Source organism: Patagioenas fasciata, chromosome 11, assembly GCF_037038585.1.
Source record: "Patagioenas fasciata isolate bPatFas1 chromosome 11, bPatFas1.hap1, whole genome shotgun sequence".
NCBI lineage: Eukaryota > Metazoa > Chordata > Aves > Columbiformes > Columbidae > Patagioenas > Patagioenas fasciata.
In genome coordinates, this window is record NC_092530.1 from 25,101,240 (window position 1) to 25,125,096 (window position 23,857).

The window sequence follows — 23,857 nt, forward strand, 5'->3', positions numbered from 1 at the left end:
CACAGAAATGACTTCCCTCAGTCTCCTGTTCTGCCCTGCTGGGGTCCAAGCTCACCCAGAAAAGCCTTCAGAGCCTCTGCTGACAGTGGGTCCAATCTGCTCTGCAGGGCTAGGCTTGCTTGGTTCTTGACAGCCTTTTGGGCAAGGAAGCGATCTGTTCAATGAAGTAGGAGTAGTTTCAGACATGTGCTTATAGCTGAGTCCTGCCCTGGCAGCGTCCTGCCATCCTTCTCAGAGGAAGGTCACCATTGGCAAAGGCCACCGCTTTCCCTGTTTGTCCACACAGAATAGCCCGTCTGGCCTTACCATCTCCATCAGCAGTGGTCCAGCTCAACCACTGCTTGGCAGCTCTCGGGAAGCTGCCACTGTCACGGTCTGCTCCTACCTCATCTGCATCAGAAGAGGCATCTCTACCCCTCACCCAAGCCACCTCACTTTCTCCATGGCAGGAGGAAAACCACCAAGCCAAACAGGAGAACAGTGAAGCCACTAAGGCTCCCCACTCCCTGGCTCACCTCCCTGTCCCTCTTGCTCTACTCTCCCATCCAGGGATCTCCATGCAAGTGTCACGTCTCTGCCACCCTTCCCTGTACCCCCACCCAAGGTCTCAGCACTCCCCTGATTCCCTAACTCACTCTGGTGTGGGTGCTCTGCTTTTTTTTTCATCTCTGACCCCAAAGCAATGACTCTGAGCCAGGAGTTGAACCATGTGTAACTGGTGAAAAGTATTCCCTTATTCTCTTCTGCACTGGTCTGCCCAGCTCCTCTTCCCCTCCAAATCTGGCTGGAAGCATCGGTGATGGGCAGACCAGAGCAAGAAAGATCTCGATTTTCAGTCAAGGGTTTAGTGTGTCTTCTTTTCTAAAATGCATTCACTTCCTCTTCTGCTACCTCCTCTCAGAGGCAATGTCAGATCAGAGAGATTTGTAACATGCTCTTACTTCTCTGTACTGACACTAACAGGCTTGAATATTTCATGTGGACAGTCAGTTCAGAGCTTTATTTTAAATAGACTTTGCAGCCTGCACACCGTTCCCAGCTCTGCAGAGAGGCTCAGGGAGGGGGGCTCATGGCACCAGCTTCACCTGCTGCTCTGCAAAACTCATCTGGGACCTGGTGGAGACTTGGCTCCATGGAGAGAGCCAGGTACAGCCCCAGGGTGCTTTTATTCACCTCTCTCCATGTGTTCGTGCTACCAGGATGAGAAGCAGCCGGCCACCACACTTCTGGTGGGACCCCGGCACGGCATCAGCCACGTCATCGACCTGAAGACCAACCTCACCACGGTGCTGTCAGAGTTCAGCAAGGTCAGCAAGATCCAGCTGTTCAGGGAGAACCAGGGGGTGGCCCGGGTGGAGACGAGCATCCTGGATGCCAAGGTAGGCACTGAGGACAGGGGCTGCTGTGGAAGCTGTGGATGAGGGTTCAGTGCTTGCCTTTAAGGGGTTCAGGACACAAGTTTGCGTGTTGGAGCATCTGCTTGGAGACTTCCAGGGATTCAAAAGCCCCTTTCACATTGCGGTCACAGGGCACCTGGTCTGTGGTGTCTCCCCTGCCTGTCTGGGTCCTTGTACCATGGAGGCAGGGACTGACACCAAGGGTGCGTGGTGGCATTCTGGCCATGGCCCAAACACCTGCTCAACAGTTGGAGCAGGGTCCTTGGGGCAGATGGGGGTGACACAGGAGGCAGGACAGTGCCTCTGCTTGGGGCTGGAGAGGAGCAGTCTGTGGCCACACCTGGGATGGATGCAGGTACCGGTGGGGTTTTGTGCATTAGCAGCACTTGTGGAACTTGTCAAGGCATGCAGGATGGTGGAATGAACTGAAAATGACGGGACGAGGAGCGCCAGGCTCAGAGTGAGAGAAGAGATCGCTGAGCATCCCTGGGCATGAGTGTCACTGGCTCCAGTAACACACCCCCCGGGTGTCTTGCCAGCTGCCACTGTTATTCTCCCCTTCAGCCCACGGAGCAGTGTTACCACTCCTTGGCGTACGTGCCCTTCTGGGCCCTGTGCTTTTACCATCCTGCCATCCCCTGCTAGTTGTTGCGTGGTACAATGCTAGTTCTGGCAGTGGATCCCCATGGTCTGGCCCCACCACCCCACCTCACCCCTCGCAGTCTCCTGTCTCTCTTGTGTCCCAAACCCTTCAGAAGCACTGTCAGTGATACAGTAAGAGGTTTACTGACTTCTTTAATGTCTGGTCCAGCAGCCACAAGATCCTAAGGAGATCTTCCGCTGGGCTTTGCTCAGGTTTTTAATAAGCTAGGACATGTCTCTGTCAGAGTCACTGGCAGATAGCTGTGTGCCTGCCCCATGGCATCCTCAGTTTCACTGCCTCCCCATGCCCAGCTCTTCCCTGCCCCACGGGGAAGGACAGAGCTGAGAGGCCGCAAATCTGACAGATAAATGCCAAGCCTCATCCTCTCCTCCCACCTTGAATTCAACAGACCAGAGTTAGGATTGAGTTTGGGCTAAATTAGACAGGAGCTGTGCTTGGCACAGGCTGCCTCATGCCATGAGATCCGGCACAGTGGATCTGTGACCACTGTGGGCCACAGAAATGCTGCAGAAGATACAGGGTGTATCTGCACAAGCCCTCTGAGCCTTTGGCTGTAGCTTAGTTTTGCTGACCCCACATTCATCCCCTTTCCCCTGAGGCTGATAAAGTTGAGCTGCTTTGCTGGCTGCCTCCACATTTCCTCATCTCCTGCAAGGTATCTAAGCCTCAGCCCTCTCTGCAGCCCTTTCCTTGTGCTATTTCAGCCGTAGCTTCGCAGATGTAATCATGGTGGATTTGTTTAGGATTCTCCTGCTGCCTCCCCTCCTGGTGGATTTTAGCACTTCCTCCCACCAGGCTCATTAATTCCCCCACGTCTGTTTTCCTGCTGCCTCTGTGCCTGGTCCAGTAGCTCTGCTGAACTGCAGTTACACCCCAGTAGCCCCTGCCAGAGCCACCCTGTTGCCTCCAACAGCCTCAGCAGTGAAGCCCTTTTCTTGCATTTGTAATTCAGTGGTTATTAGGTCATCTGTAATATCCCCTCTTCTGCATCTCACTGAGGTCAGTTGTTGCCCAGGTGAAGTTCTGCTATCCTGCTGTGCCTGTCCCTACCCTTCAAAACCCTCAAACCTCCCCTCCTGCAGCTGGGGCAGGTGGAAGCCCTCCCTGCCCAGCCCCTCTGGCTGCCTAGAGACCCACCAGGTCTCTTCCTTGCTGCTTACAGAGCCGGTATAACCAAGGGTTGTTGTCCGCACCATGAGCGCGTGGTTCTCTTGGTGCCCACGCCCCTTTGGGTATGTGTGTATAAATCACAATATTAATGGATTAATAATAGGCTGGTTAGAACCCCATGACTGACTGCTCATTGCTCACTGCGGGCGCTCAGAGCGTGTTCTTGCTGCCACATTGCTCCGTGGCCATCTCACCGGTTGCAAGCACCACGCAGGGGGATGTGCAGCATCAGGTCTGCTCCCCACGACCCCGCTCGGCCCTGGCAGCACATCGAGCTCACAGTGGGGTGCACAGGCCCCTCTGGTGCCGCGTCCCTGTCCCTGGCACAGGGAGAGCAGCCGTCCCCCTGATGCGTGGCTGAGACTGGCCACAGGAGTGGCAGATTGGCTGGAGGCTGAGGGGGTCCTGATGTCCAGCTGCTATAAATTAGGTGGCAATTCTCATGAGGCTTCTCCACAGCTCCTGCAGTGCAGCTCCCCCACAGCCCTGCTCTGCAGCAGTAGTTAGCTCCCTGACGCCACCAGCCCTTTCCTGCTGGAGGAGCAGACTTTCTGCTGCGCTCCCTCTATCCAGCCTCCCAGTTGCTGGAGAAAAGGCAGCTCACATACAGTGTCCTGTGAGCACATACGCGTGCATGGCAGCTTTATCTCCCTGAGAAATTCCAGACAGCTGCCTACAGCCACCAAAAGCCCCTCTGCCTGCCTGGAGCAGAGTGAGCATCCCATTTGTGAATCTCAGCAGGCTCAGCAGCACCCTGCCAGTGCGGAGGCTGCTGGTATCTGTCTTCATTTAACCGTTATCCAAAGGGCTGGGTTTTAAAGCCAGAATGTCTGCTCCAAAATGAGGCATATGCTAATCTTTCTCAGGACAGCGATGGATGAGGCAGGCTAAGAAAAGCAGGCAAAAAGATCATTACCTCGCAGTGCTAATCTGCTCCCTGCAATTATTCTATTGCACTGAACGTGTCGCTGGCTACAGCCCTGGGTTGCAAATAAATCTGCTTCCGCTGTTGAGTCATAAACCATTAGAGGGTTGTGCTTGAAGTAGTGTCCTGACTGCTCTGGAGACCTGCGTTCAATCTATATCTCCCCCAAAGCCTGTTGGAGACCTGCAGATCACAGAGCAGATGGGGGTGTCCCCCTGGGGCCATTGCAGCGTGATGCCCAGTGTGGGATGCTGGTGCTGGGGCAGCTCCGGTGCATTCCCCAGGTAACAGCGGGGATGCGGATGAGCCACCCTGAACGGGTGAGGTGTTGCCAGCCCATCGCAGCTGCTCGCTGGGTTACTGTGGTAACGTCAGATGTTCGGTGACGGTTCAGGGATTTGTGCAGAAAAGCCATTTTGAATTTCTAAGCGCCAGGTTTATTGATGTCGTGTAGTTGATCCTAACGGTTAAAACGAGGGGGTCAGGTCATGGAGCAGCCATCAGCCGGGAGGTCTGCACACCCCAACCACACCAGGCAGTGCCGCCCAAACGTCCTTATCCGCTGCTCGCCTGCAACCGCAGCCCAGACGAACCTGCCAGGAAGGAGCTGGGGAAGATTTTCAGGTAACAAGCAGACTTGAGGAGATTGTAAACAATTTGCCTTTAGTTCAGGAGGAAGAAAAGCAGTGTTTGTCTTATAAATTGTTCACTGGGTGTTTAGTCTGTTTGTTTTGGAGTTTTTCCATCCTGGGCTTCAGTTTCTGTGCAAAACAGTGCGTTTTGGATACAGACCCAGGGCTGGTGCCTCTGCTTTGCTTTCTTTAGCTCTTTGCCACTGTGAGGGTGGCAAGTGGGGGGCAAATGCTGGCAGGACCCCTTGTAGAGGAGCTGCACAACCTCAGTGCAGAGGAACAAAAGCCTCCAGGCCACTGCTCCTGGGTCAAAGAAGGATTTTTGTTCCATGCAGTGTCCGAGCGAGCTGCTGGGAGGAGAGGAGCAGGTTTTGCCTTGACAGCGATGGAGTGAGCGGGTCAGGTTTGCTTGGAAATACTGAGAAGGTTCACAGCATGGAGCTGGGGGCGGGACGGTGCTTCCTCAGCTGCGCTGCACCGGTGCAAACATTTTGCAGGATCGTGTGATCATTCCCACCTGGAAAAGTCCTTTCTTTGCTGAGGTTGTCACTTCTCCACTCTTCCTCCTGCACTCCAGGCTTCTTGGTGTTTGAGCATTGATTCTGGAGCTCATAGATTTGCGGGGGACAGGGTGGTGGTGCATGGTGTCTCCTGTGATCTTGATGCATTAAATGCAGATTGTCTCGGTGGTCTGGGGGCTGCAGCCTTGCATCTCCTGGGGGCTTCCCCCTCCAGCTGCCCAGTGGTGCTGGGATCAGCATTTGAGTGTGGCCAGTGCCCCTGAGCCAGCTCAGATTTGGGCTTCCAGGCATGCATCTCCCCTCCTCCCCAGCGCGGGGCTGCAGAGTCCTCTTCTACCTCCCAGCATCCCCGGAAGGGCCGTGTCAGCATCTCCTGCCCCACAGCCGGGGCTGCTCCCCAGATCAGAGCAGCTCCTGATGTCCAGCTCCACCGGGTTGCACCCCAGGCTATGCAGCTCCACAGCTACTGCAGAAGGAAGGGGTTTTTTTTCTTTAACCAAAATGCCTTTCCAAATGCTTTTCTGATTTACGCAACTGCATGCCACTGGACTTTTTATTATTAACGGTGTTGACACTGGCAAAAAAAATCTCCCGAAGCCTTCTGAATGGGAATGAAAAAGGAATGCTCGAGGGGCAGCAGGACCGCCTGAGCCCGGACAAGTGTCTGCAATGTAACAGGATCTGTCCCAGGCTGCGCCTCGTCCCCACGCTGGGCTGCAGGGCAGGAGCCCGCGGCAGCTGGCCCCTCACCAAGCACAATTCAATCAAAGGCATCAGAGTAATTGACTTCATGTCTCCCAGTGGGGCCTGCAGCCAGCTGGCACTTTAGCCGAGATCAAGACTCGACAGAGGAAAACAAAGGAGGAAAAATTAATTCAGAAAGGTCCCCGGCTGCTGCTGTGCCTGGAATCTGGCTATCGATGTCAGCATCCCCGGGCGCCGATGTGCTTCCAGCTTGCCGTGGAAATAAAAAGCTGCCGTGCACGGCTGGGGTGCAGCCTGCTCCTCTGCCCGGGAAGGAGCCAGGTCCTGCCCGATGGCCACCTCTCCATCTCACTGGCTTCCCGAGCCCCGCGGGACAGGGACGCGCGGTGGATGCTGGGGCTGGTGCCATACGTGTGTTTGCCAAGCTGTAAGCTGAAAATGGTGGACAGCCCCATCAAACTGCGAGGCTGGCATTGCTGCCACTCATGCAAGCAATGACTGACGACCATCGGATTTCTTCTATGCAAGGAGCAAGGCTTTGGAGTGACGATGGACCTGAAGGCTGTGGCTCCCTAAGCTGAAGTCATCTTTATTTGCATTAAGCCATTCTGAAACTGTCATCTCACAGTAGAGAGAGAGGGATCAAGATTTCCCTTGGCTCAGCACCTAGGACGCAGTTTCCCCCTTGCAGAGCCTTTCTAGTGGGATGTAAAGCAAAGCAGGTACCAGCATGTGGTGCTAGCTCTGGTGTCACCCATAGTGCTGCCCACGGGCACCCAAGACAGGAGCCAGCCAGAAACATGAGACAGACAACATATGGAGAGGATGAGTTTCCAAGCCTGCAGAGCCAAATTTGTTTTGCTTATTTAAAAAAAAATTGAAGCAGAACTTGGGCATCCTGCGCTGTGGACCTGAGCGCAGCCTGATGGTGCTGCAACCTTGGGATTCCTAAGAACTTGCTCCAACAAATAGGAAACGTGGAGGATGCCAAAAGCACCAGCAGGCTCTGGTTATTAGAAATCCCGCAGGGAAGAGCACAAGCCGTTTGAATAGGTGTGAGAGGGGAGACAGAAGTTGGCCAGGGTTGCAGCCGCAGTGTGATGGGAAGGTGTTGGCTGGACCTGTCTGTGCCTCTCCCAGAACACAGCAGCACCACGGCAATGGAGATGAGGAGACACCTCCATGTCTGCAGCCGCAGTGTGATGGGAAGGTGTTGGCTGGACCTGTCTGTGCCTCTCCCAGAACACAGCAGCACCACGGCAATGGAGATGAGGAGACACCTCCATGTCTGCAGCCGCAGTGTGATGGGAAGGTGTTGGCTGGACCTGTCTGTGCCTCTCCCAGAACGCAGCAGCACCATGGCAATGGAGATGAGGAGACGCCTCCATGTCTGCAGCCGCAGTGTGATGGGAAGGTGTTGGCTGGACCTGTCTGTGCCTCTCCCAGGACACAGCAGCACCACGGCAATGGAGATGAGGAGACACCTCCATGTCTGCAGCCGCAGTGTGATGGGAAGGTGTTGGCTGGACCTGTCTGTGCCTCTCCCAGAACGCAGCAGCACCATGGCAATGGAGATGAGGAGACGCCTCCATGTCTGCAGCCGCAGTGTGATGGGAAGGTGTTGGCTGGACCTGTCTGTGCCTTTCCCAGGACACAGCAGCACCACGGCAATGGAGATGAGGAGACACCTCCATGTCTGCAGCCGCAGTGTGATGGGAAGGTGTTGGCTGGACCTGTTTGTGCCTCTCCCAGAACGCAGCAGCACCATGGCAATGGAGATGAGGAGACGCCTCCATGTCTGCAGCCGTAGTGTGATGGGAAGGTGTTGGCTGGACCTGTCTGTGCCTTTCCCAGGACACAGCAGCACCACGGCAATGGAGATGAGGAGACACCTCCATGTCTCAGATCCTCAGGACGGAGGTGCCGCTGCAGAAAGCTGAAGGGCTGCTGCTAACAAAGGCAGGAGGTTTATTGATCAACAAATGGGAAATAATGATCCTAATCACAAGCAGCCTGGTATTGATAGAGCTGAGTTAATAATGCTTAAAGGGAGGGAAAGAAAGGTCAGTGTATGCGTGAAAAATTGACTGCTGTCTCATTAGGCCTGGAAGCCTATATTATTAAATACAAGCTTAGCAGTGCACCTCAAGTAAACCAGGGAACATAAATTATGTAAATTCATTTCCCACCTTTCTGCTGTACTACATTAAAGGAAGCAGGGTAAGACTCAAAGTACATGATAAAGGAGGGAGATTAAAAGGAAATGCATATAAGCTTAAGGGTTATAGCATGCATAGATCAGATCATAATTTAAATATAAGGACTCTTAAGATCCTGCAGCATAACCATGGCTATAAAATTCCTTCCAGACTTTCCTCCATGAAGCCTTCACCTTTGTCTGAACAAGAGAATATTCTCCAGAAGGACATCAAGGTTTGATTTAAAGGCAGGGCATAATAGAAAAGGCACTATATCCTTAATAAGCTAATGGAAATCTCTTATATTCAGTATAAATGTATTTTGGTTTACCTTCCAGAGAGATTGGTTGCCAAGCAGGAAACTTTTAAGTGAAAAAATGTTGTTTTTCTCATTAGGACTAGAAAATCTAGAAAACCAGTATGAGTGAAAGATCCAAACATCAATAATTTCAGGCTGGTATTATGCATTAGATGTAGAACAAGCATTCTCTTTAAAATTTGCTTCTTTTCATGTTGGCATATTAGAGGTCAGAGATGAACCTTTACCTGTGCATCCCACTGGGAATCTGATGTTTGGCATTGTTAGAGCAGTGGGATTATCCCAGTAAGTTTGTTTCTGTGTAGAACCAGTGAGGTGTGAGTCCCTGCAGCTGCTGCAGCGAGAACTTGCGGGTGAGGTGGAGGAAGAGGATGGGCTGGTTGGCATGAGATGTGGTGAGGGGATCACCTGGAAGGTCACTCAGTAACTTGTTTTCCATCGGTGATTAACACCACGTCCTGATTAACAGCTGGGAAAGAGAGACCAATGGGGTGGGCAGTAGGTCTTAGAGGAATGACACCGGTTTTGCTCCTACTGCATCCTTCCGCGCCTTCCAGCTGCTCGCAGAAGTCTCTCTGCTCTGGCGCACTGCCAGGTTTAGAAGAAAGAAGATTCACACTCTTTCAGGTTGCTGCCTTTTTGTCAACTCTGGCTGAGGTTGAGCAGCGAGTTAAAAATTGGCAGAGGGAGGTCGGGACGTTGCATGAGCCCCAGCCCCTTGGGGCCCATGCCGGTACTGACCACGGGCACAAGCACTCGCTGCTCCTTGCAGGAGGTTCCCAAAGCAAAGGAGGTCAGTCCTGCTTGCTGCAAGACGTGGGTATCGCAAGGAAGCCCAAAGCACAGATTACGGTCCTGTGTTGTTGTTACTTAGAGCAGCTCCCTGCAATGCTGCCCTGAATTTACTACCTAGACCCCTTAGTAACGTTATTTGACTTTCTTAACAGCTGCATGAAAAATTTCCAATGTTTGCTCAGCTCACCTGTGCCTGGTGGCCTCCACGAGATCTCATTTGCTTTGCCTGCGTGGAACAGGGTGACCAGCACTGCTGATGTCTAAAAATAACATCTCCCTTAGCTGCCATCCCTGACACCTCCTCTTTGTAGCCTGGTTTCCCAAGGAAACAAGACTGCTGCAATTGTGTTGCCTCGTTGCCTCTTGACCCCACAAATCAGTTTCAGGTCTGTTGGCCACGTTCAGGGAGATGTGGCAGCAGGGTGGAAGCCTCGAAGCTGCCCCTGAAGTGATTTAATCCCTAGTAACAATATTTGAATGCTCGACAATTAGAGGAGAACTCTCACACCACTTGCTTGCCAGGATATGAGAGTAATTGTTCCTGAGACTCCTCACTAAGCCATGATGCTCTTTTTGAGGGTTAAGTGTTATGGTTAAGCCCAGAATGCCACACACTGGCTGCTGGAAGCCATTCTGGATGCTGGGCTTGCTTGGAGACCTGGCAGGGAGCTTGTGGCATCTTGGTGTGTTCCATGTGTTTTATCTGTAGGCAAGAAACACCAGTCAGGGTGGTTGTGTCTCGGTGCTGTCTGCCTTCAGGAGGATTGATCCAGGGGCTGCTTCTTGCCAGCAAGAACCTACAGTCCCATTTCTGGGAGCATCCTGAAGCAGAGGTATCTGAGCAAAGATGGAAAGAGGGCCAGTGCTGGTACCCAGCTGGGGGCACTGGGACTGCACCATGGACTGAACGACAAGCGCTGACAGGGAGGCAGAGACAGCCCATGACTCTGTGTCACCCAGCCATGGTGTCCCCAAGAGTTAAGTGGTTACACGGTGGAAACTATTTCCCCTGGTTTTCCTTTTGAAAGGGAATTCTCAGCCTGCCTTGGCCTCTTCATTTAATCTCCTGCTAACGGACACTCATCAGCCATTGCCTCCCTCCCCTTGGCGTTTTCTCCCTTTCTTGTTGCTAGCACGCAAACCCTCGCTGCTGCATAGCAGAGGGGGGAAAATGCACAAATGTCTCTGTATTCAACAGATGGCTTGAAAAACCCAAGAAGGCTTAGCCCTATGTAGAAGGCACTTGTTTTAAGGATGCTTCGTATGGCAGAACTGGAACACACAATTTCCTTTCATCACCTTTTCATCATCCTTTCCATCACTTATGTCAAGACTGGAGCTGGGTGTCACCCCCCTCACCTGAGATGACACGTTCCTGCCTCCTTCGGGCTACGTGGAGAATCTCTTCTCTCCTTTCTTTCTACATTGATACTTTCCCTTTGATCTCTGTCATCTCAGGTTTATTTTCTATGATGCAAAAAGAGCCTTGTCAAGCAGGCAGGGGCAGGGCCTCTCAGCAAAGCATGTTTGCTTGTCCGGTTATTTCTTTTCCTGCACAGCATCCAAGGAAGGAATTTCTTTACCATGGCCCCGGGAGGAATCAGCCCCTGCCAGGGGCTGGTGTGTTTTGGGCATCACACGTGGCTCTGCCAAGGGCTGATGGCTTCACACCCAGATTTATTGCATTGTACGCTCCAGAGTGGGCTGTGCTGTAAGGCTGGGTCTTCCTTTGCCAGAGCTGGCTTGGTGGCTTAAAAAAGCAAGTGTTGAGCAGAGCACAGAACTGGCCAGTGGGTACCAGGAACCTCCTGTGGTTATAAAACAAGAAAACCAAAATAGCTGCAATGCTTTTCACACTGCGTAGGCTTAAAGTGATTTTTAAAACAGGCTTCATTTGCCCTGGATATGGTAAACAAGTTCGTCTGAGTCCCACAGCACTGTGAGCGTGCAAGATCCTGAGTGTGGCAAGACAGGCAGCCTGAGCAACAGCAGCGGTTAAACATCCCTCTGTTGCCTCAGATAAGCCCTGTACCTGGGTGCAAAGGTCCTTGAGGTGCCTGTGCTTTGTGCAAGGGGTGGATGAGGGCTAGAGCTGCAATGCAATAACTTTATTGAAGGCACAGTCAATTTTTTCTCCATCTCACGGGTCTGGCCTTGAGCGGTGCTGACACCAAGCTGTGCTGACGCAGGCTCAGAGTGGTGGCTGGGGGAGCCCATAATGGGTTTTTGCCCCTTCTGCATCTTGCTGGAAGCAGATGTCTTAGTTTATGGGAGGACGATGTGGTGCCTACAATGAAACAGGGGTTGTGGCAGCAGGAGCCAGTTGCATGGGGGGGCACTGCCACGCACAGCCCAGGCCCTGCAGGGCTCCCCCTCCTTCACCATCCTTGGAGGACCCGGTGAGCAGGAACTGCAGCTGCAACAAGGCGCTTTCTTGTGCAGAACGAGTTTGTTGGGTGACCTGGAACAAGGACATGCACCTGGCTGGCTTTTCCTGTGTGGGTGCTAAAAATGCCAGCCAGCTCACCAGTTACACCAGTGCAATGGCCCAGCACAACCCCTTTGGAGCCCTGGTCCTGAGCCGCCTGGCCCTCACCTGCTTTGCCTCTCTTGCCTTCCAGCCGCTGGTGCTGCTGATGGAGTGGCCTGAAGCCACCAACTTCGCCTGCCTGATTGCAGGCTACTGCCGGCTCCTGGTGGACTCCAAGAAGATGATATTCTCCAGAGCCCCCAGCCAGCCGCCCCCGCCTCAGATTATCAAGGCAGGTACGTTTCAGCCTCTGCTTTCTGTGTGAGACCCTCCCCAACCTCCCTCTTGCTCCTCCTCCCTCCACCTAGAGCTCTGCAGCATTACTGGCATCTCCCCTCTGCAGAACCAGCAGACCCCTCTATAACCAGGAAAGAGGGAGCAGGGAGACAAGTCCTCATTTTGGATAAGCTCTGTCTTGCAGTGTCAGCTTGTGCCCTAAACACTCACTGCAAGCGTTCTGGCAGCTCCTCGAGCAGATTCAGGAGGTGCCATTTGCAAAGACCTGTAGTGCTGCCAGCTGAACGCTGGGTCCTCACAGAACAGCCTGTGCGTTGCTGCAGGGATGCAGCACACGCTCCTTGGCCGGCATCCTAGCTCCAGAGAGCAACATGAGTGTATGGACTCAGACAGAGACCGCACTCCTGCTGCCTGCAGACACTGCTGCCTTCATCCACGGGGTATGGATTGCATGGGCAGCTCTGCAAGCAGAGCTGCCCCGCTGATTTCTTAAATCAGGAAGAAAACTTTGGTGTCCTGGCTGTTCAGGTGCCCAGCCAGATGCAGGGAGCAGATCTGGGCATTCAGGAGATCAGAACAGCTAAACGTGGGTTCTGTCCCACCAGGCACCGGTACCCTGTGCCTTGAGGATGGGTTGCAGGTGTCAGTCACCCTCAAAATGATGGCTGATTCTCAAGAGTGATTTCAAACAAGAGCCAGCCATGAGCTACATTTGGTTGTTCCATGCGGGTGTTCACATCGAGTACATTTTGTATGCGGAAATATAGGATCAGTGGCTGGAGATGGGCAAGATACCAACCCAGCTGACTCTGGAAGTTGGCCCCTAGACCTCTCGCATGACACTGCAGCTCCAGAGAGCTGTGACAAGTTTTCAGTTTAGCTGGCAGAGTGTCAAAACAGCCTCCTCAAGATGGGACTAGCTGGGAGGAGTGCCGAGAACTCACAGGGCCATTGGGAGGGGACTCGGTGCCTCTGAGGTCTAAGGAAGGTACCTGGACACGGACTTAGCACATGTGGGAGGACAGATTCACAAGAGGCATCAGGAAGGCATCTGCAGAGACCTGGAAGGTGATGTTGGTGTAAGTATACGTGCATGGTTTCCTTTCATTTCTTCACCTTACTGACAACTGTCACTGTGCTCTCTGTTCTGGGTGCCCTACAGAAACACGTTTAGCCACATTTGGCTATAAGTGGAGGGTGTTTCTAGCTTAACTGGCTATCATCAGAGTGGTCCTTCCCTGAGTCAGGTCACCCTGAGATGGGCTACAGGGACACATGGGGCACAGGGCTGTGGGGAATCAGAAGAATGAGATACGAAGCAGAGAGCATCCCAGAACATCCCCAGGGGCTCAAAGGGATGCTGACGGTGCCCACAGTTACTGGACATTCAGGGGCATCTCAGCATGTGTGAGTGGTGCTTTTCCACACTCTAGCAACAGTGATAATAGTGAGGATTTTTCCTTGGAGAAATTTTGCTTTGTGACCACAGTCCAAACCAACGCCAAAAGGGGCAGAAGATCTCACCCTTTTCTTGACAGTCTCTTGAAACCAATGTCACTCTGCAGGGGGGTGGAGGGAGTGTGAGGAGAAGTCATGGTGTGGGCAGGACAGTGATGGAGCAATGGATCCATGGTCTTCGTGTGAAAGAGCGAGCCCCGTCTCGATGGCCTGGTCTGTCTTTAGTGCTGCAATGAAAATCTGACCAGTGGAGCAGAAGAGTTTCCCTGCAGACCCAGTACACTCAGCCCAGCTGCTCAGGCATCCTTCAGAAGCAGTGAATTTAGAGTGTATTGAGAAAACAAAGACTGCTCACAGTTCTGGTCTCGCTAGGGCTGCAGGCTGAGCTGTCAGGAGCCGAGAGGATCACAGGGAGCAGGGACTGCTGATCATTAGCACATCTCTGCAGGAACGATAAGAAAGCCTCACTGGGATGAATCAAGTTAGCCCAGGCTTTGACTTTCCGGGCTGCAGGCAGGCTGTGCCAGGATCTTGTAGAAAGCAGAATCAAACCCTGGCCCATGCTTTTTGCCTAGATGAGAAGGACATCCATCTTCCCCAAGGCCCATTAAGACCTCCTGCTGAACAGCAGACATGTTTAGAACTGCACGCTCTGCCCGGGTGCTGTCAGTTAGATCCATCTTTCCACATTTCCCTGCAGAGCCATATGCCAGATCCTTGCCCCGCTCCCACCAGCAACCATCACCAGCCAAGGAGCTCCATGCTCTTGGTTGTGCTCTTGGCTCTTTGTCAGGACCTTCTCTCTCAGAGCAACCAGCAGCTGGGTTATGGATTTGAGAGTTTTGGCCACATTCAGCAACAGACCGTGGCTCAGCACGGGCAGCCAGCAAGGCTGTCTGAGCAGGGCATGACCCATCAGAGCTGTCTGGCTTTGGGAAGCTTCTGCTTTGGTCCATGCTGCCCCACCAGAGCCCAGCACTGAACACACGTCCCCAGCCATGGGAGCCTTGTGTTCCCTCACACAGTTGTCATTTCTGAGTACCAGCGTGTCCATAAATGAGAGGGAGATTGTTTTGATTGGGATTCTAGCATTGCAGGTGATGAGCAGTATAACACAAATGTGTGTTTGGGGAGACAAATTGTCCAATTTGTGGAGCTAATGAATTTAATTAGAAATTATTTGATTTAATTTATACTCAGTAAGATGGAGCCTGGATCCCCCTGGCAGCCATTCTCAGCACAGCTGCACAATTCAACCTGTAATGCAGACAGATGCCCCTCCTGAGGGCTGGACCACTGGCCAGAACTTCAAGCAATATTCCAGCCGCTTGCCTGGCACAAGGGAGCAATGGGAGGTTGTTGCAGCGAAGTGCTTAACAGCGCAGGGCTCTTTCAGGGCTAGCCTGATAACATAGCTGTCAGACAGACAGAAAGAAGACATTTTCCCAGGTAACTGAGGTGTATGGAGTCCAGCCCGGATTGGGGCTGTGGGTTGGACTAGATAACCTTTAAAGATACCTTCCAACCTGAACTATTCTACGATCTGCATGTGCAGGACATTTCTTCCCACACTCATTACTGGCAGACAGGCCCAGCGGGTTGCAAATGGTTTTTCAAAAGACAACTGTGCCACAGGGAACACGTGTGTCCCCCTGCAGTCTGAGGGCTCGAGGACAGAGAGCACATGGATGCTTCTCCAGGGTGAGCAGGAGCCTCCCCGTGCTGTCTTTCCTTCTCCCACGTGCTGCTGCTAATGTGCATGTTGTGGTTTTGGTTCAGATTACATCAACGCACACAACCTGCACCGGCCTGCCGCGGGAAAGAAAGAGAGCGGGTTGGTGGGTGGCTCTGCCGCCGGCGCCAGAGCAGACGGGCCTCCAGCTGCCAGGGCTTCGGACTCGGAGCTCATCAGCTTTTGCTATCTGCACATGCGAGAGCAGAAGAAGGAAAGAGAGAGCAAGACGGATATCAATGAAAACCTGATTTTTTTGGAGGAAAGTCGTCCCAGGACCAAATCCGACCCCACTTCGAAAAGCTCTGGCCAAGGCTACAACGGGGCAGGGAACGAGTACGACCCGGATGGCCTTGACCGAGACAGGCATGCGAGCAGGGCCAGGGCGCACACCATAGACACCCACCTGCGCAGCGACACCTGGCACTTCTACTGCGAGTCCTGCCAAGCCAAAATCAAGAGTCGGCTGGCCTCGTGCAAGGGCGGCAAGCCCGGCAGCACCCGGGACAATATGGTGGACTTGATGTCGCTTCCCCCTCCTGGGAGCGATGAGGAAGAAGACGAGACAACATCCCTGCTCCCCGCCATCGCCGCCCCCCCTCCCGGCTTCCGAGACAACAGCTCGGACGAGGACGACCCCAAGCGCCGGGCGAACGCCCAGAGCCAGGAGCAGGGCCGGCACCTCTGTGGCATCCTGTACGATGAGATCCCTGTCACGCTGATAGACAACGTGCAACCGCGGACTGTCCGAGACCATGCCCAAGAGCTGGACGATGCCCTGGTGTCTACCCTGCAGGCGCTGGAAGCTCTGGCTGCTTCAGAAGATTGTCCACATCCCCCACCACAGCAGACTGCAGGTATTTCGGTGGCTGTGACTTTCTTTCTTCCCTGTAGCCTTTCTTTCCTATGGTACATGCTTCCCTTTAGTCTCCTTTTCCCATCCTGTATGTGATTGTGGAGCAGCTGCTGGTTAAAACTAAGCATCAGTTCCTCCCTGCTGTGACCCCACTCAGCTGGCACTTTTGGCTCTCAGTCTCTGCAGCTTTCCACCCAGGTTTTGCAGCGTGTGAGCCCTTCCCAGGGCAAACCTGCTGCCAGATTGGTGTCTCTGGGACCAGCGTGCTGGCAGCACAGTCCTTTGTCCCTCTCCCCGCGTTGGTTGCCCTACTCACTATGGCAGAGTAGCTGCTCCCTCATTTTCCTTCTTGCTCCAGACCAGTCCCCATAGCTCTGCTGTCACTAACACTGGAAAGCTTCCCAGGACCTTTTCCTGGGCCAAGAGCTCTTGCTGAATTGAACTAGCAAGCCAGCTCAGTGCTAAGAAGTGATCTCTCTTAAAACATTAACAACTCTTAGTTGCAGCAACACACTAAAGTTTCTCTGATGGGATGCTGTGTCCTTCACTCCTGGGACCCTCTTGCTGCATGGTTTCCCCTCTCCTCCACGTAGCAGTGTGGTGTGAGTGTTGTCGTGGGGTTTACTTTGTGTCCCTCCTCAGGTCTTATTGTCCTGGCTGCCATCACCCCCGAGTCATCCTTGGATTCTGGCCATGAAACCAACTCTTCAGAGCTAACTGATGTCTCGGAGATGGTCTCTGCTATGAAGCAGCATCAGAATGCAGCCTACTTCCTCGCTCAACATATCAACAAAGAAAATCTCCTGGCCAGAAAGGACTTGCCTTTCCGAATCCAGAGCTGTGCTGCCCAGGCTGTGCTCACCTCACCCTGCTCCCTTGGCCGCCAGGAGCCGAGCCCTTCACTGAAGCCAGCTTTCCCTCACCAAAGCCGCAACCTTACCAACTGCAAGAGCAAACAGGAGCAGCAGCAGCATGCTGAGCGGAGCTACACCTTGGCTGTCCAGCCAGTGCTGACCCCCCAGCTTCCTGAGCAGAACAGGGGGGCTCCCGTGCCAGGCTCTGAATGCAAAGGCCACACAAAAGCTGCCTTTGAGGTATCTTTGCACGCCACAGCAGCCCTGAACAGGGAGCAGGCACAGGATCTACAAGAGAAGATCCCCAAAGAGGTCCAACCAAGCTCCAAGCTTGTCCTGGATCAAAAAAGTGGTGAAACTCCAGCTATCATTTCAGCTGCTCTGCAGCAAGTGGCAAATGCAAAAGGCTCAGCTCCCCAAGTGGTCGCAGCCTCGAAAGAAGACAAGAACACGAATGGTACCAGCAGCTGTACGACAGCCAGCAGCAAGCCTTTGAAACTTAAAGGAGGTCCACAGACTGGAGAGACATTATGCAACTGTCAGCAGCAGCAGCAACTCTCCCCACAGCAACACTGTGAAGTTTCTCCAAGTCCTAAGGAAGCTCATGGCAGTAAGGCTGAAGCTTTCCATCTCACCTCAGCAGGTGAGGAAATGACACCTGGTAAGACTTTTGCCTCTAAAAGCTACCAGCAGAAAGTGAGTAAAGATGCTCCAGGAAAAGCCGCAAGTGGAGAGCCAAGTCAGAAGGCAGGTGGGGAAGCCACAACCCTTTTTCAGAAACACACAGCTCCTTCAAACCAAGGACAGAAAATGCAACAGGAATGTTCATCCAAAAATTTAAAAGCTGAGAGCAGCAATCCGCACTCTCCATCACCTGGTAGCACTTTCAGGACCACCAGTGAGGAACCCAAAGGGCCAATCCAGCTGGTGCCCAGATCTGAGAGCCTGCAGATCAGCACTGTGCCTTCCAAAAAAGCAGAAAAAGTCCTGGAGGTGACTCAACAAGATGCTGATGCCCCAGCTAAACCCAAAGCTCCGAAGGCTCCCTTCAGGTTGAGGAACCTGTTCTCCGCAACTTTTCCGACCCGGCTGAAGAAGGAGACAGACGAGCGGCAGGCCCAGCTGCAGAAGGTGAAGCAGTATGAGCTGGAATTCCTTGAAGAGCTGCTCAAGCCAAAGAGCAAAGGTGACCTCCCACCACAGGAGTATCTGCACCCCCCTGCCCCTGGGCGCTGCAGCTGCCAGCTCAGGAGCAGTCCTGTGCAAACAGTCCCAGGGATGTCCAGGGAGCAACGCCGCAGCTGCGACTGCAAGAGGATTTGCAGGGGGGTGAGGCCACCCCCCAACCAGTTGGCCGTGCCAGAACTGGAGAGGCGAGGGAGGGATAAAGCTACCGATGAGCAGAAGCTGGCAGAAGCCATGAGGTTGACGAGCATGAGCAGCCCTTCCAAAGGCAAGCGGATACGATCCACAAGTTTAGAGTCCAGAGACTACCGGTCAGATCCAGAGAACGGCGTGTCCTGTTTGACAACGTGCACTTCCCAGGGGGAGTGCATGGGTGCTCCGCACTACAGGAAGCTCTTGCGTCGCTACAGTGTCAGTGAAATAGATAAGACTGATAGGACATCCCTGTCCTCTGATTTCTACCAGAACATCTATACAGCCAAGCAGAAAGGCCCCCAGAAAGAGCCTGAGCCCAGCATCCTTTGTCCTGTTCTGAAGAGCAAAATCCAGGAAGCCTCTGGAATGGCTGATCCCTCCTACGTCCAAATAGCACAGGAGAAAAAGAACCAGAAGGGTTCAGCAGTGTTCTCTGTCCAGGAGGAGATGTATCCAAGTCCTGCTGAGCTGCAGGATGAAGACATGGAGGATGAGAAGTGCTGCTCCATCCGGTACTGCTTCTACTACAGGAAATGCGACGTTGCAGATGATGGGAGTGAGAAGGATGAACTGTCCTATTCCATCCCCATGCAGATACTCCCGGGAATGAAGCTGGACAATCAGATGGTCCCAGTCATGAGCAGGACTCTTCAGGTCCTAGATGCAACAGCCTGCAGCAGTCCCAGTGACAGTCAGACCCAGGAAATAGATTTAAGGACCTCCACTTTTGAGGGGAGCTTGGCAAAGATCAACACCCTTCGAGGCCATGCCTACAGCTTTCCCAATGGGTTTCTGCAAGTGCAGCTGGACACCAATGAGCTCCTGACCATCTTGAGACAGTGCGTGGTGAGCCCTGACGTCCAGGACTGCAAACCCTACATCTCCCAGCTGGCCGAGTACAAGAAAGAGCTCGCCCTCAAGTTCAAGGAGTTTCGGGCATCCTGCCGCCGCGTGGCAGCTGTCGACAAGAGTCCTACCCACATGCTCTCTGCCATCACAAGCAGCTTCCAGGTGCTAAGCAGTCTCATCGAGACATTTGTGAGGCTGGTGTACGTCGTGCGCTCGGAGTCCCAGCGCCAAGAGCTGCTCACAAAGGTGGAGGAAGTGGTGAGAAACTACACCTTCCTCCTGAAGGCTGCGGAGGAGTCCACAGCCAGAACGCTGAGCCACCAGCAGACGGTGGAGCAGCTCGCCCGCCAGTCAGCCACGGTTGCCACTGTCATGAGCACGCTCACACGCTCCCTCAAGACGTTGATCAATAAGTAAGCCAGCGACAAAAACCAACAAGCCAGTGTGTTCTGGGCCGTGTGCTAGTGGTTCTCAAATCGCATAGGTCTGGTGAGGATGCGTCTCCACAGGCCCACATCTACGGGGGTCTGCGGTAGCCAAGATGCTCTTTTATCTCTGCAGAATGGATGGTTGTGTTGGTGGTGTTTCTCAAGAGTAAATTCATGCCCTGTTGCAAGCTGTGCCACCAGCTTGTCAGGGGTCTCGAGCAGTTGCTCTGCTTGCTCTCCCATGCTGGCTTGTCGGTGATGGTACTTGAGGGGGCACAGTCACCCCGTCCCCACGCTCGTTTGGTTTTCTGTGGTTCTGAGCCTCACTTGTGCAAAGATCTGTGTCACGGTGTGTGGTGGGCCAGTGAGTTAGCACGAAAAGAGCTGAGATCTCCTAGCTTCACTTGGGCAGTTTGGAGCTAAACCAGTGTCTTGCCACGTAAACAGCAGTTCTGCCTCCAGGGTCTTCCTGGCCCGCAAATGCAGAAGGGATCTCTGGGGTGCAAGTCCCTGCTGCTACGCTGGGGCTTGGGAAGTAGTTCTAGCGTGGACAGGATCCTACAAGCCTGGGGCAGTGCTAGGTCACCCCAGCAAGCTCTGCTCTCACAGCTTAGGCACCAGTGCCCTAGTCCTGAGCACAGCTACTGCCCATGCAAAAGGCGAGGGCTTAATGCGTGTGAGCAGGAAGGATGCAGGGAATGATAGGCCTGTCTGGCCTCAGTGCCAGGGAAGGTTATGGAGCACATAATTTTGAGTGCTATCACACAGCATGTGCAGGACAACCAGGTGATCTGGCCCAGTGAGCATGGGTTTATGAAAGGCAGGTCCTGCTTGACCAACCTGATCTCATTCTATGACCAAGTGACCCACTTAGGAAAGGCTGTGGATATTGTCTACCTGGACTTTAGTAAAGCCTTTGACACCATGTCCCACAGCATTCTCCTGGAGAAGTTGGCAGCTCATGGCTTGGATGGGTGCACTCTTGGATGGGTGCACTCTTGGATGGGTGCACTCTTGGATGGGTGCACTCTTGGATGGGTGCACTCTTGGATGGGTGCACTCTTGGATGGGTGCACTCTTGGATGGGTGCACTCTTGGATGGGTGCACTCTTCACTGGGTAAAGAACTGGCTGGAGGGCCGAGCCCAAAGAGTTGTGGTGAACAGAGCCAAATCCAGTTGGTGATCAGTCATGGGTGGTGTACCCCAGGTCTCAGTATTGGGGCCAGTTCTGTTTAATCTCTTTATCGATGATCTGGACAAGGGGATCGAGTGCACCCTCAGTAAGTTTGCAGATGACACCAAGTTCAGCAGGAGTGTTGATCTGCTGGAGGGTAGGAAGGCCATACAGAGGGATCTGGACTGGCTGGATCAATGGGCTGAGGCTAATTGTATGAGGTTCAACAAGGCCAAGTGCTGGGTCCTACCCTTGGGTCACAACAACCCCAGGCAGCGCTACAAGCTCGGGGAAGAGCGGCTGGAAAGCTGCCTGGTGATAAAAGACCTGGGGGTGCTGGTTGACAGCAGCTGAACACAAGCCAGCATGTACCCAGTTGGCCAAAAAGGCCAATGTCATCCTGGCTTGTATCAAGAACAGTGTGGCCAGGAGGACCAGGGCAGTGATCATGTCCCTGTACTGGGCACTGGTGAAGCTGCACCTCGAACTCGGCGTTCAGTTTTGGGCCTCTCATGACAAGACGGACATTGATGTGCTGGAGAGAGTTCAGAGAAGGGCAATGAAGCTGATGGGGGGCCTGGAGCACGAGTCTCATGAGGAGCAGCTGAGGAACCTGGGGCTGCTTAGCCTGGAGAACAGGAGATAAGGAGATAAGAAGAACCTCTTCTCCCAAGTAGCAAGTAATAGGACAAGAGGAAATGGCCTCAAGTTGCGCCAGGGGAGGTTTAGATTGGATATTAGGAAAAAATTCTTTACAGAAAGGGTTGTTGGGCATTGGAACAGGCTGCCCAGGGCAGTGGTGGAGTCACCATCCCTGGAGGTGTTTAAAAGACATGTACATGTGGTGCTTTGGGACATGGTTTAGAGGTGGACTTGACAGTGCCAAGTTAAGGGTTGGACTTGATGATCTTAAGGGTCTTTTCCAACCTAAATGATTCTTTGATTCTATTGTATGATTCTATGTTCCACTTCCTTTGCTGGATGGCTGTGTCCACGCTAGAGAGCCTGCAAGAATGCAGATTGATCTTTGACCACTGTAAGACAGAAGCGGGGCTAGCAGCTGAGAGGAGACCTCTTCCACACCATTCTCCAGAGGTCAGGTGCGTGCCTCCAAGGCTCAGCCCAAACCCTCTCCTGTTTCCTTTCACCATGCCCATTAGAGACAAACCCCAGATCAGCTTTGTCGGTGAGCCATGGCTCGCCCCCGAGCAGGCAGCGCTACTGCCATGGGCCACAGGAGCTGCCCTCCTCGACAGGGCGTTGGGCTTCTCTTCCTCTCTCCACCCCACTGACTGCCATAGAAGCATTATTTAGTACTGTGTGATGGTTATTTATTTGGAGTTGGGGTTTTTGGATTGGTTTTTTTTTTCCACTTCCAGGAGAAAGGTAAAATGCTTCCCTTTGCACCACAAGGTTCCCCTCCTCCTTCCAGTCCAGCTTCTAGACCTGATCAATCAGACCACCTTAATTGGTGCTTCACTGCACTCACCCACCCTCCAAAACAGAGCGCGGAGCAGAATGCAAGGTTGCACATTGCATCGCCCTCACCCTGCCACCCACTGCCCTTCCCACACGCGTGGGGAGAGCGGATCTGGCGAGGGTCCCTGCGCCTGTCCCCATCGCACCCTCCGCCGGCTGGAATGGGAGATCATGGCATCGGCCTCACAGTGCCAGGAGCGACACCAGTTGGCAAACCCAGCCAGCTTGCCCCAGCGCTTGGGGACGATCAGGGATCTCCGTATGATTAATCGCTTCCCACCTCTTCTTATTTTTTTATAAATGCACACATCCAACATCTCTCGTTCTTCCACAGGAGCTATGGAAATGCACAATGTGCTTTTAACATGCGCGTCCTCTGCCGAGTGCAATAACCTCCCCTGGCCCGTGGCTTTGGGCCCCTTTGGCCATCGCTGTCGGCACGGCAGAGGGGATCCTGCTGTGGGGACAGCCTCCTGCTTTCAAGAACCATGTAGCAAATAGACAGTGGACGAGCCAATTCGGATTTCAGTCCAGGGTGGGCAAAGCCTGTTAGAATGCTGAAGGCTGACAGGGAGCCTTTTCTTTTCCCCGTGAATTATCTATTACAAAACTCTGAGTTTCTTCGAGCTCCCTGTTATGCCTGGATCATTCCTCCCTAAATCTCTCAGCCTAATACAGAGGAAATTTTTTTTATTGCTTGTATATAGTATATATAAAGAAAAATATATATATAAATTATATATGTACACAAATTTATGTCTTGTTTTACAAACAAGAAAGATTAAATATATTAATCTTACTATCCAATCTAGCATTTGTGTCTTTTTTTAAAGAACTTTGTGGAAATGTGACTGTTTGTAGCTATACAAAACACTGCTCGTAAGCAAAACCCCCTATTTTTGTTGCTATAGAAATACATGTGTCTCCATACTGGAAGGGCACAGCTTAAGGACTCCACAACGTCTCCAGACTCCACAGCAGTTAAGTGCCAGGCTATGAAGGAAGCCATGAAACAGCAAAAATGCAGGTTTGAAATGAACTGTTTGACTTGGCACCGTTTTGTGGTGTTAATGGGTGTTTTGGCTTAATTCCCCTCAGGGAGGGGGACGCGGCACTGACCCCATCACCGCTGGCGCTGGGCACTGCAGCTGTGCTGGGAAAGCTGGACCTCCTGGTGCCCCAAAGCAGGGGAGAGCCAGGACGTGCTTTAACCCCGCTCTGTTCACCGTCTCCTGGCCAATGCCTTTCAGCTGAGCACCCACCGACCAGCTCCAGCGCGTTTTCGGACACACCGCAGCCTCTGCCTGGCACTGGGAAGAGGTGACAGTGCAGGACCTGCCAGCGGGGGCCTGATGCTTCTGCTGCCCTGCGGGACTGCTCTGGTGTGTCTGCAGGACGAAAGCCCAGCATAACTCTAATACCAGACCCAGGGAGAAATCTGAGCAAGGTGAACGGTTTCCTAGCTACAGGTGATGTTTCCCATATCCGTTCCCTCTGGGGACACGTTTTGCCTGGCACGATGAATTGCTCTCTGCTTATCAGGGAGGAAGGCA

The 23,857-nt window shown here is 53.1% G+C and overlaps 1 protein-coding gene across 2 annotated transcripts in view; it reads left to right on the plus strand.

Annotated features, from left to right (window-relative positions):
* FRMPD3 (FERM and PDZ domain containing 3) overlaps positions 1 to 23,111 on the plus strand; it is a 58,630-nt gene extending 35,519 nt beyond the window's left edge. For both annotated transcript variants that reach the window (XM_065846810.2, XM_065846811.2), the window contains exons 14-17: positions 1,200 to 1,379; positions 11,948 to 12,092; positions 15,331 to 16,140; positions 16,782 to 23,111. In XM_065846810.2, the coding sequence (XP_065702882.1) occupies positions 1,200 to 1,379; positions 11,948 to 12,092; positions 15,331 to 16,140; positions 16,782 to 19,639 (3,993 nt within the window). In that variant the 3' untranslated portion in view covers positions 19,640 to 23,111. The remainder of the gene's footprint in view (positions 1 to 1,199; positions 1,380 to 11,947; positions 12,093 to 15,330; positions 16,141 to 16,781) is intronic.
* Positions 23,112 to 23,857: the final 746 nt, after the last annotated feature.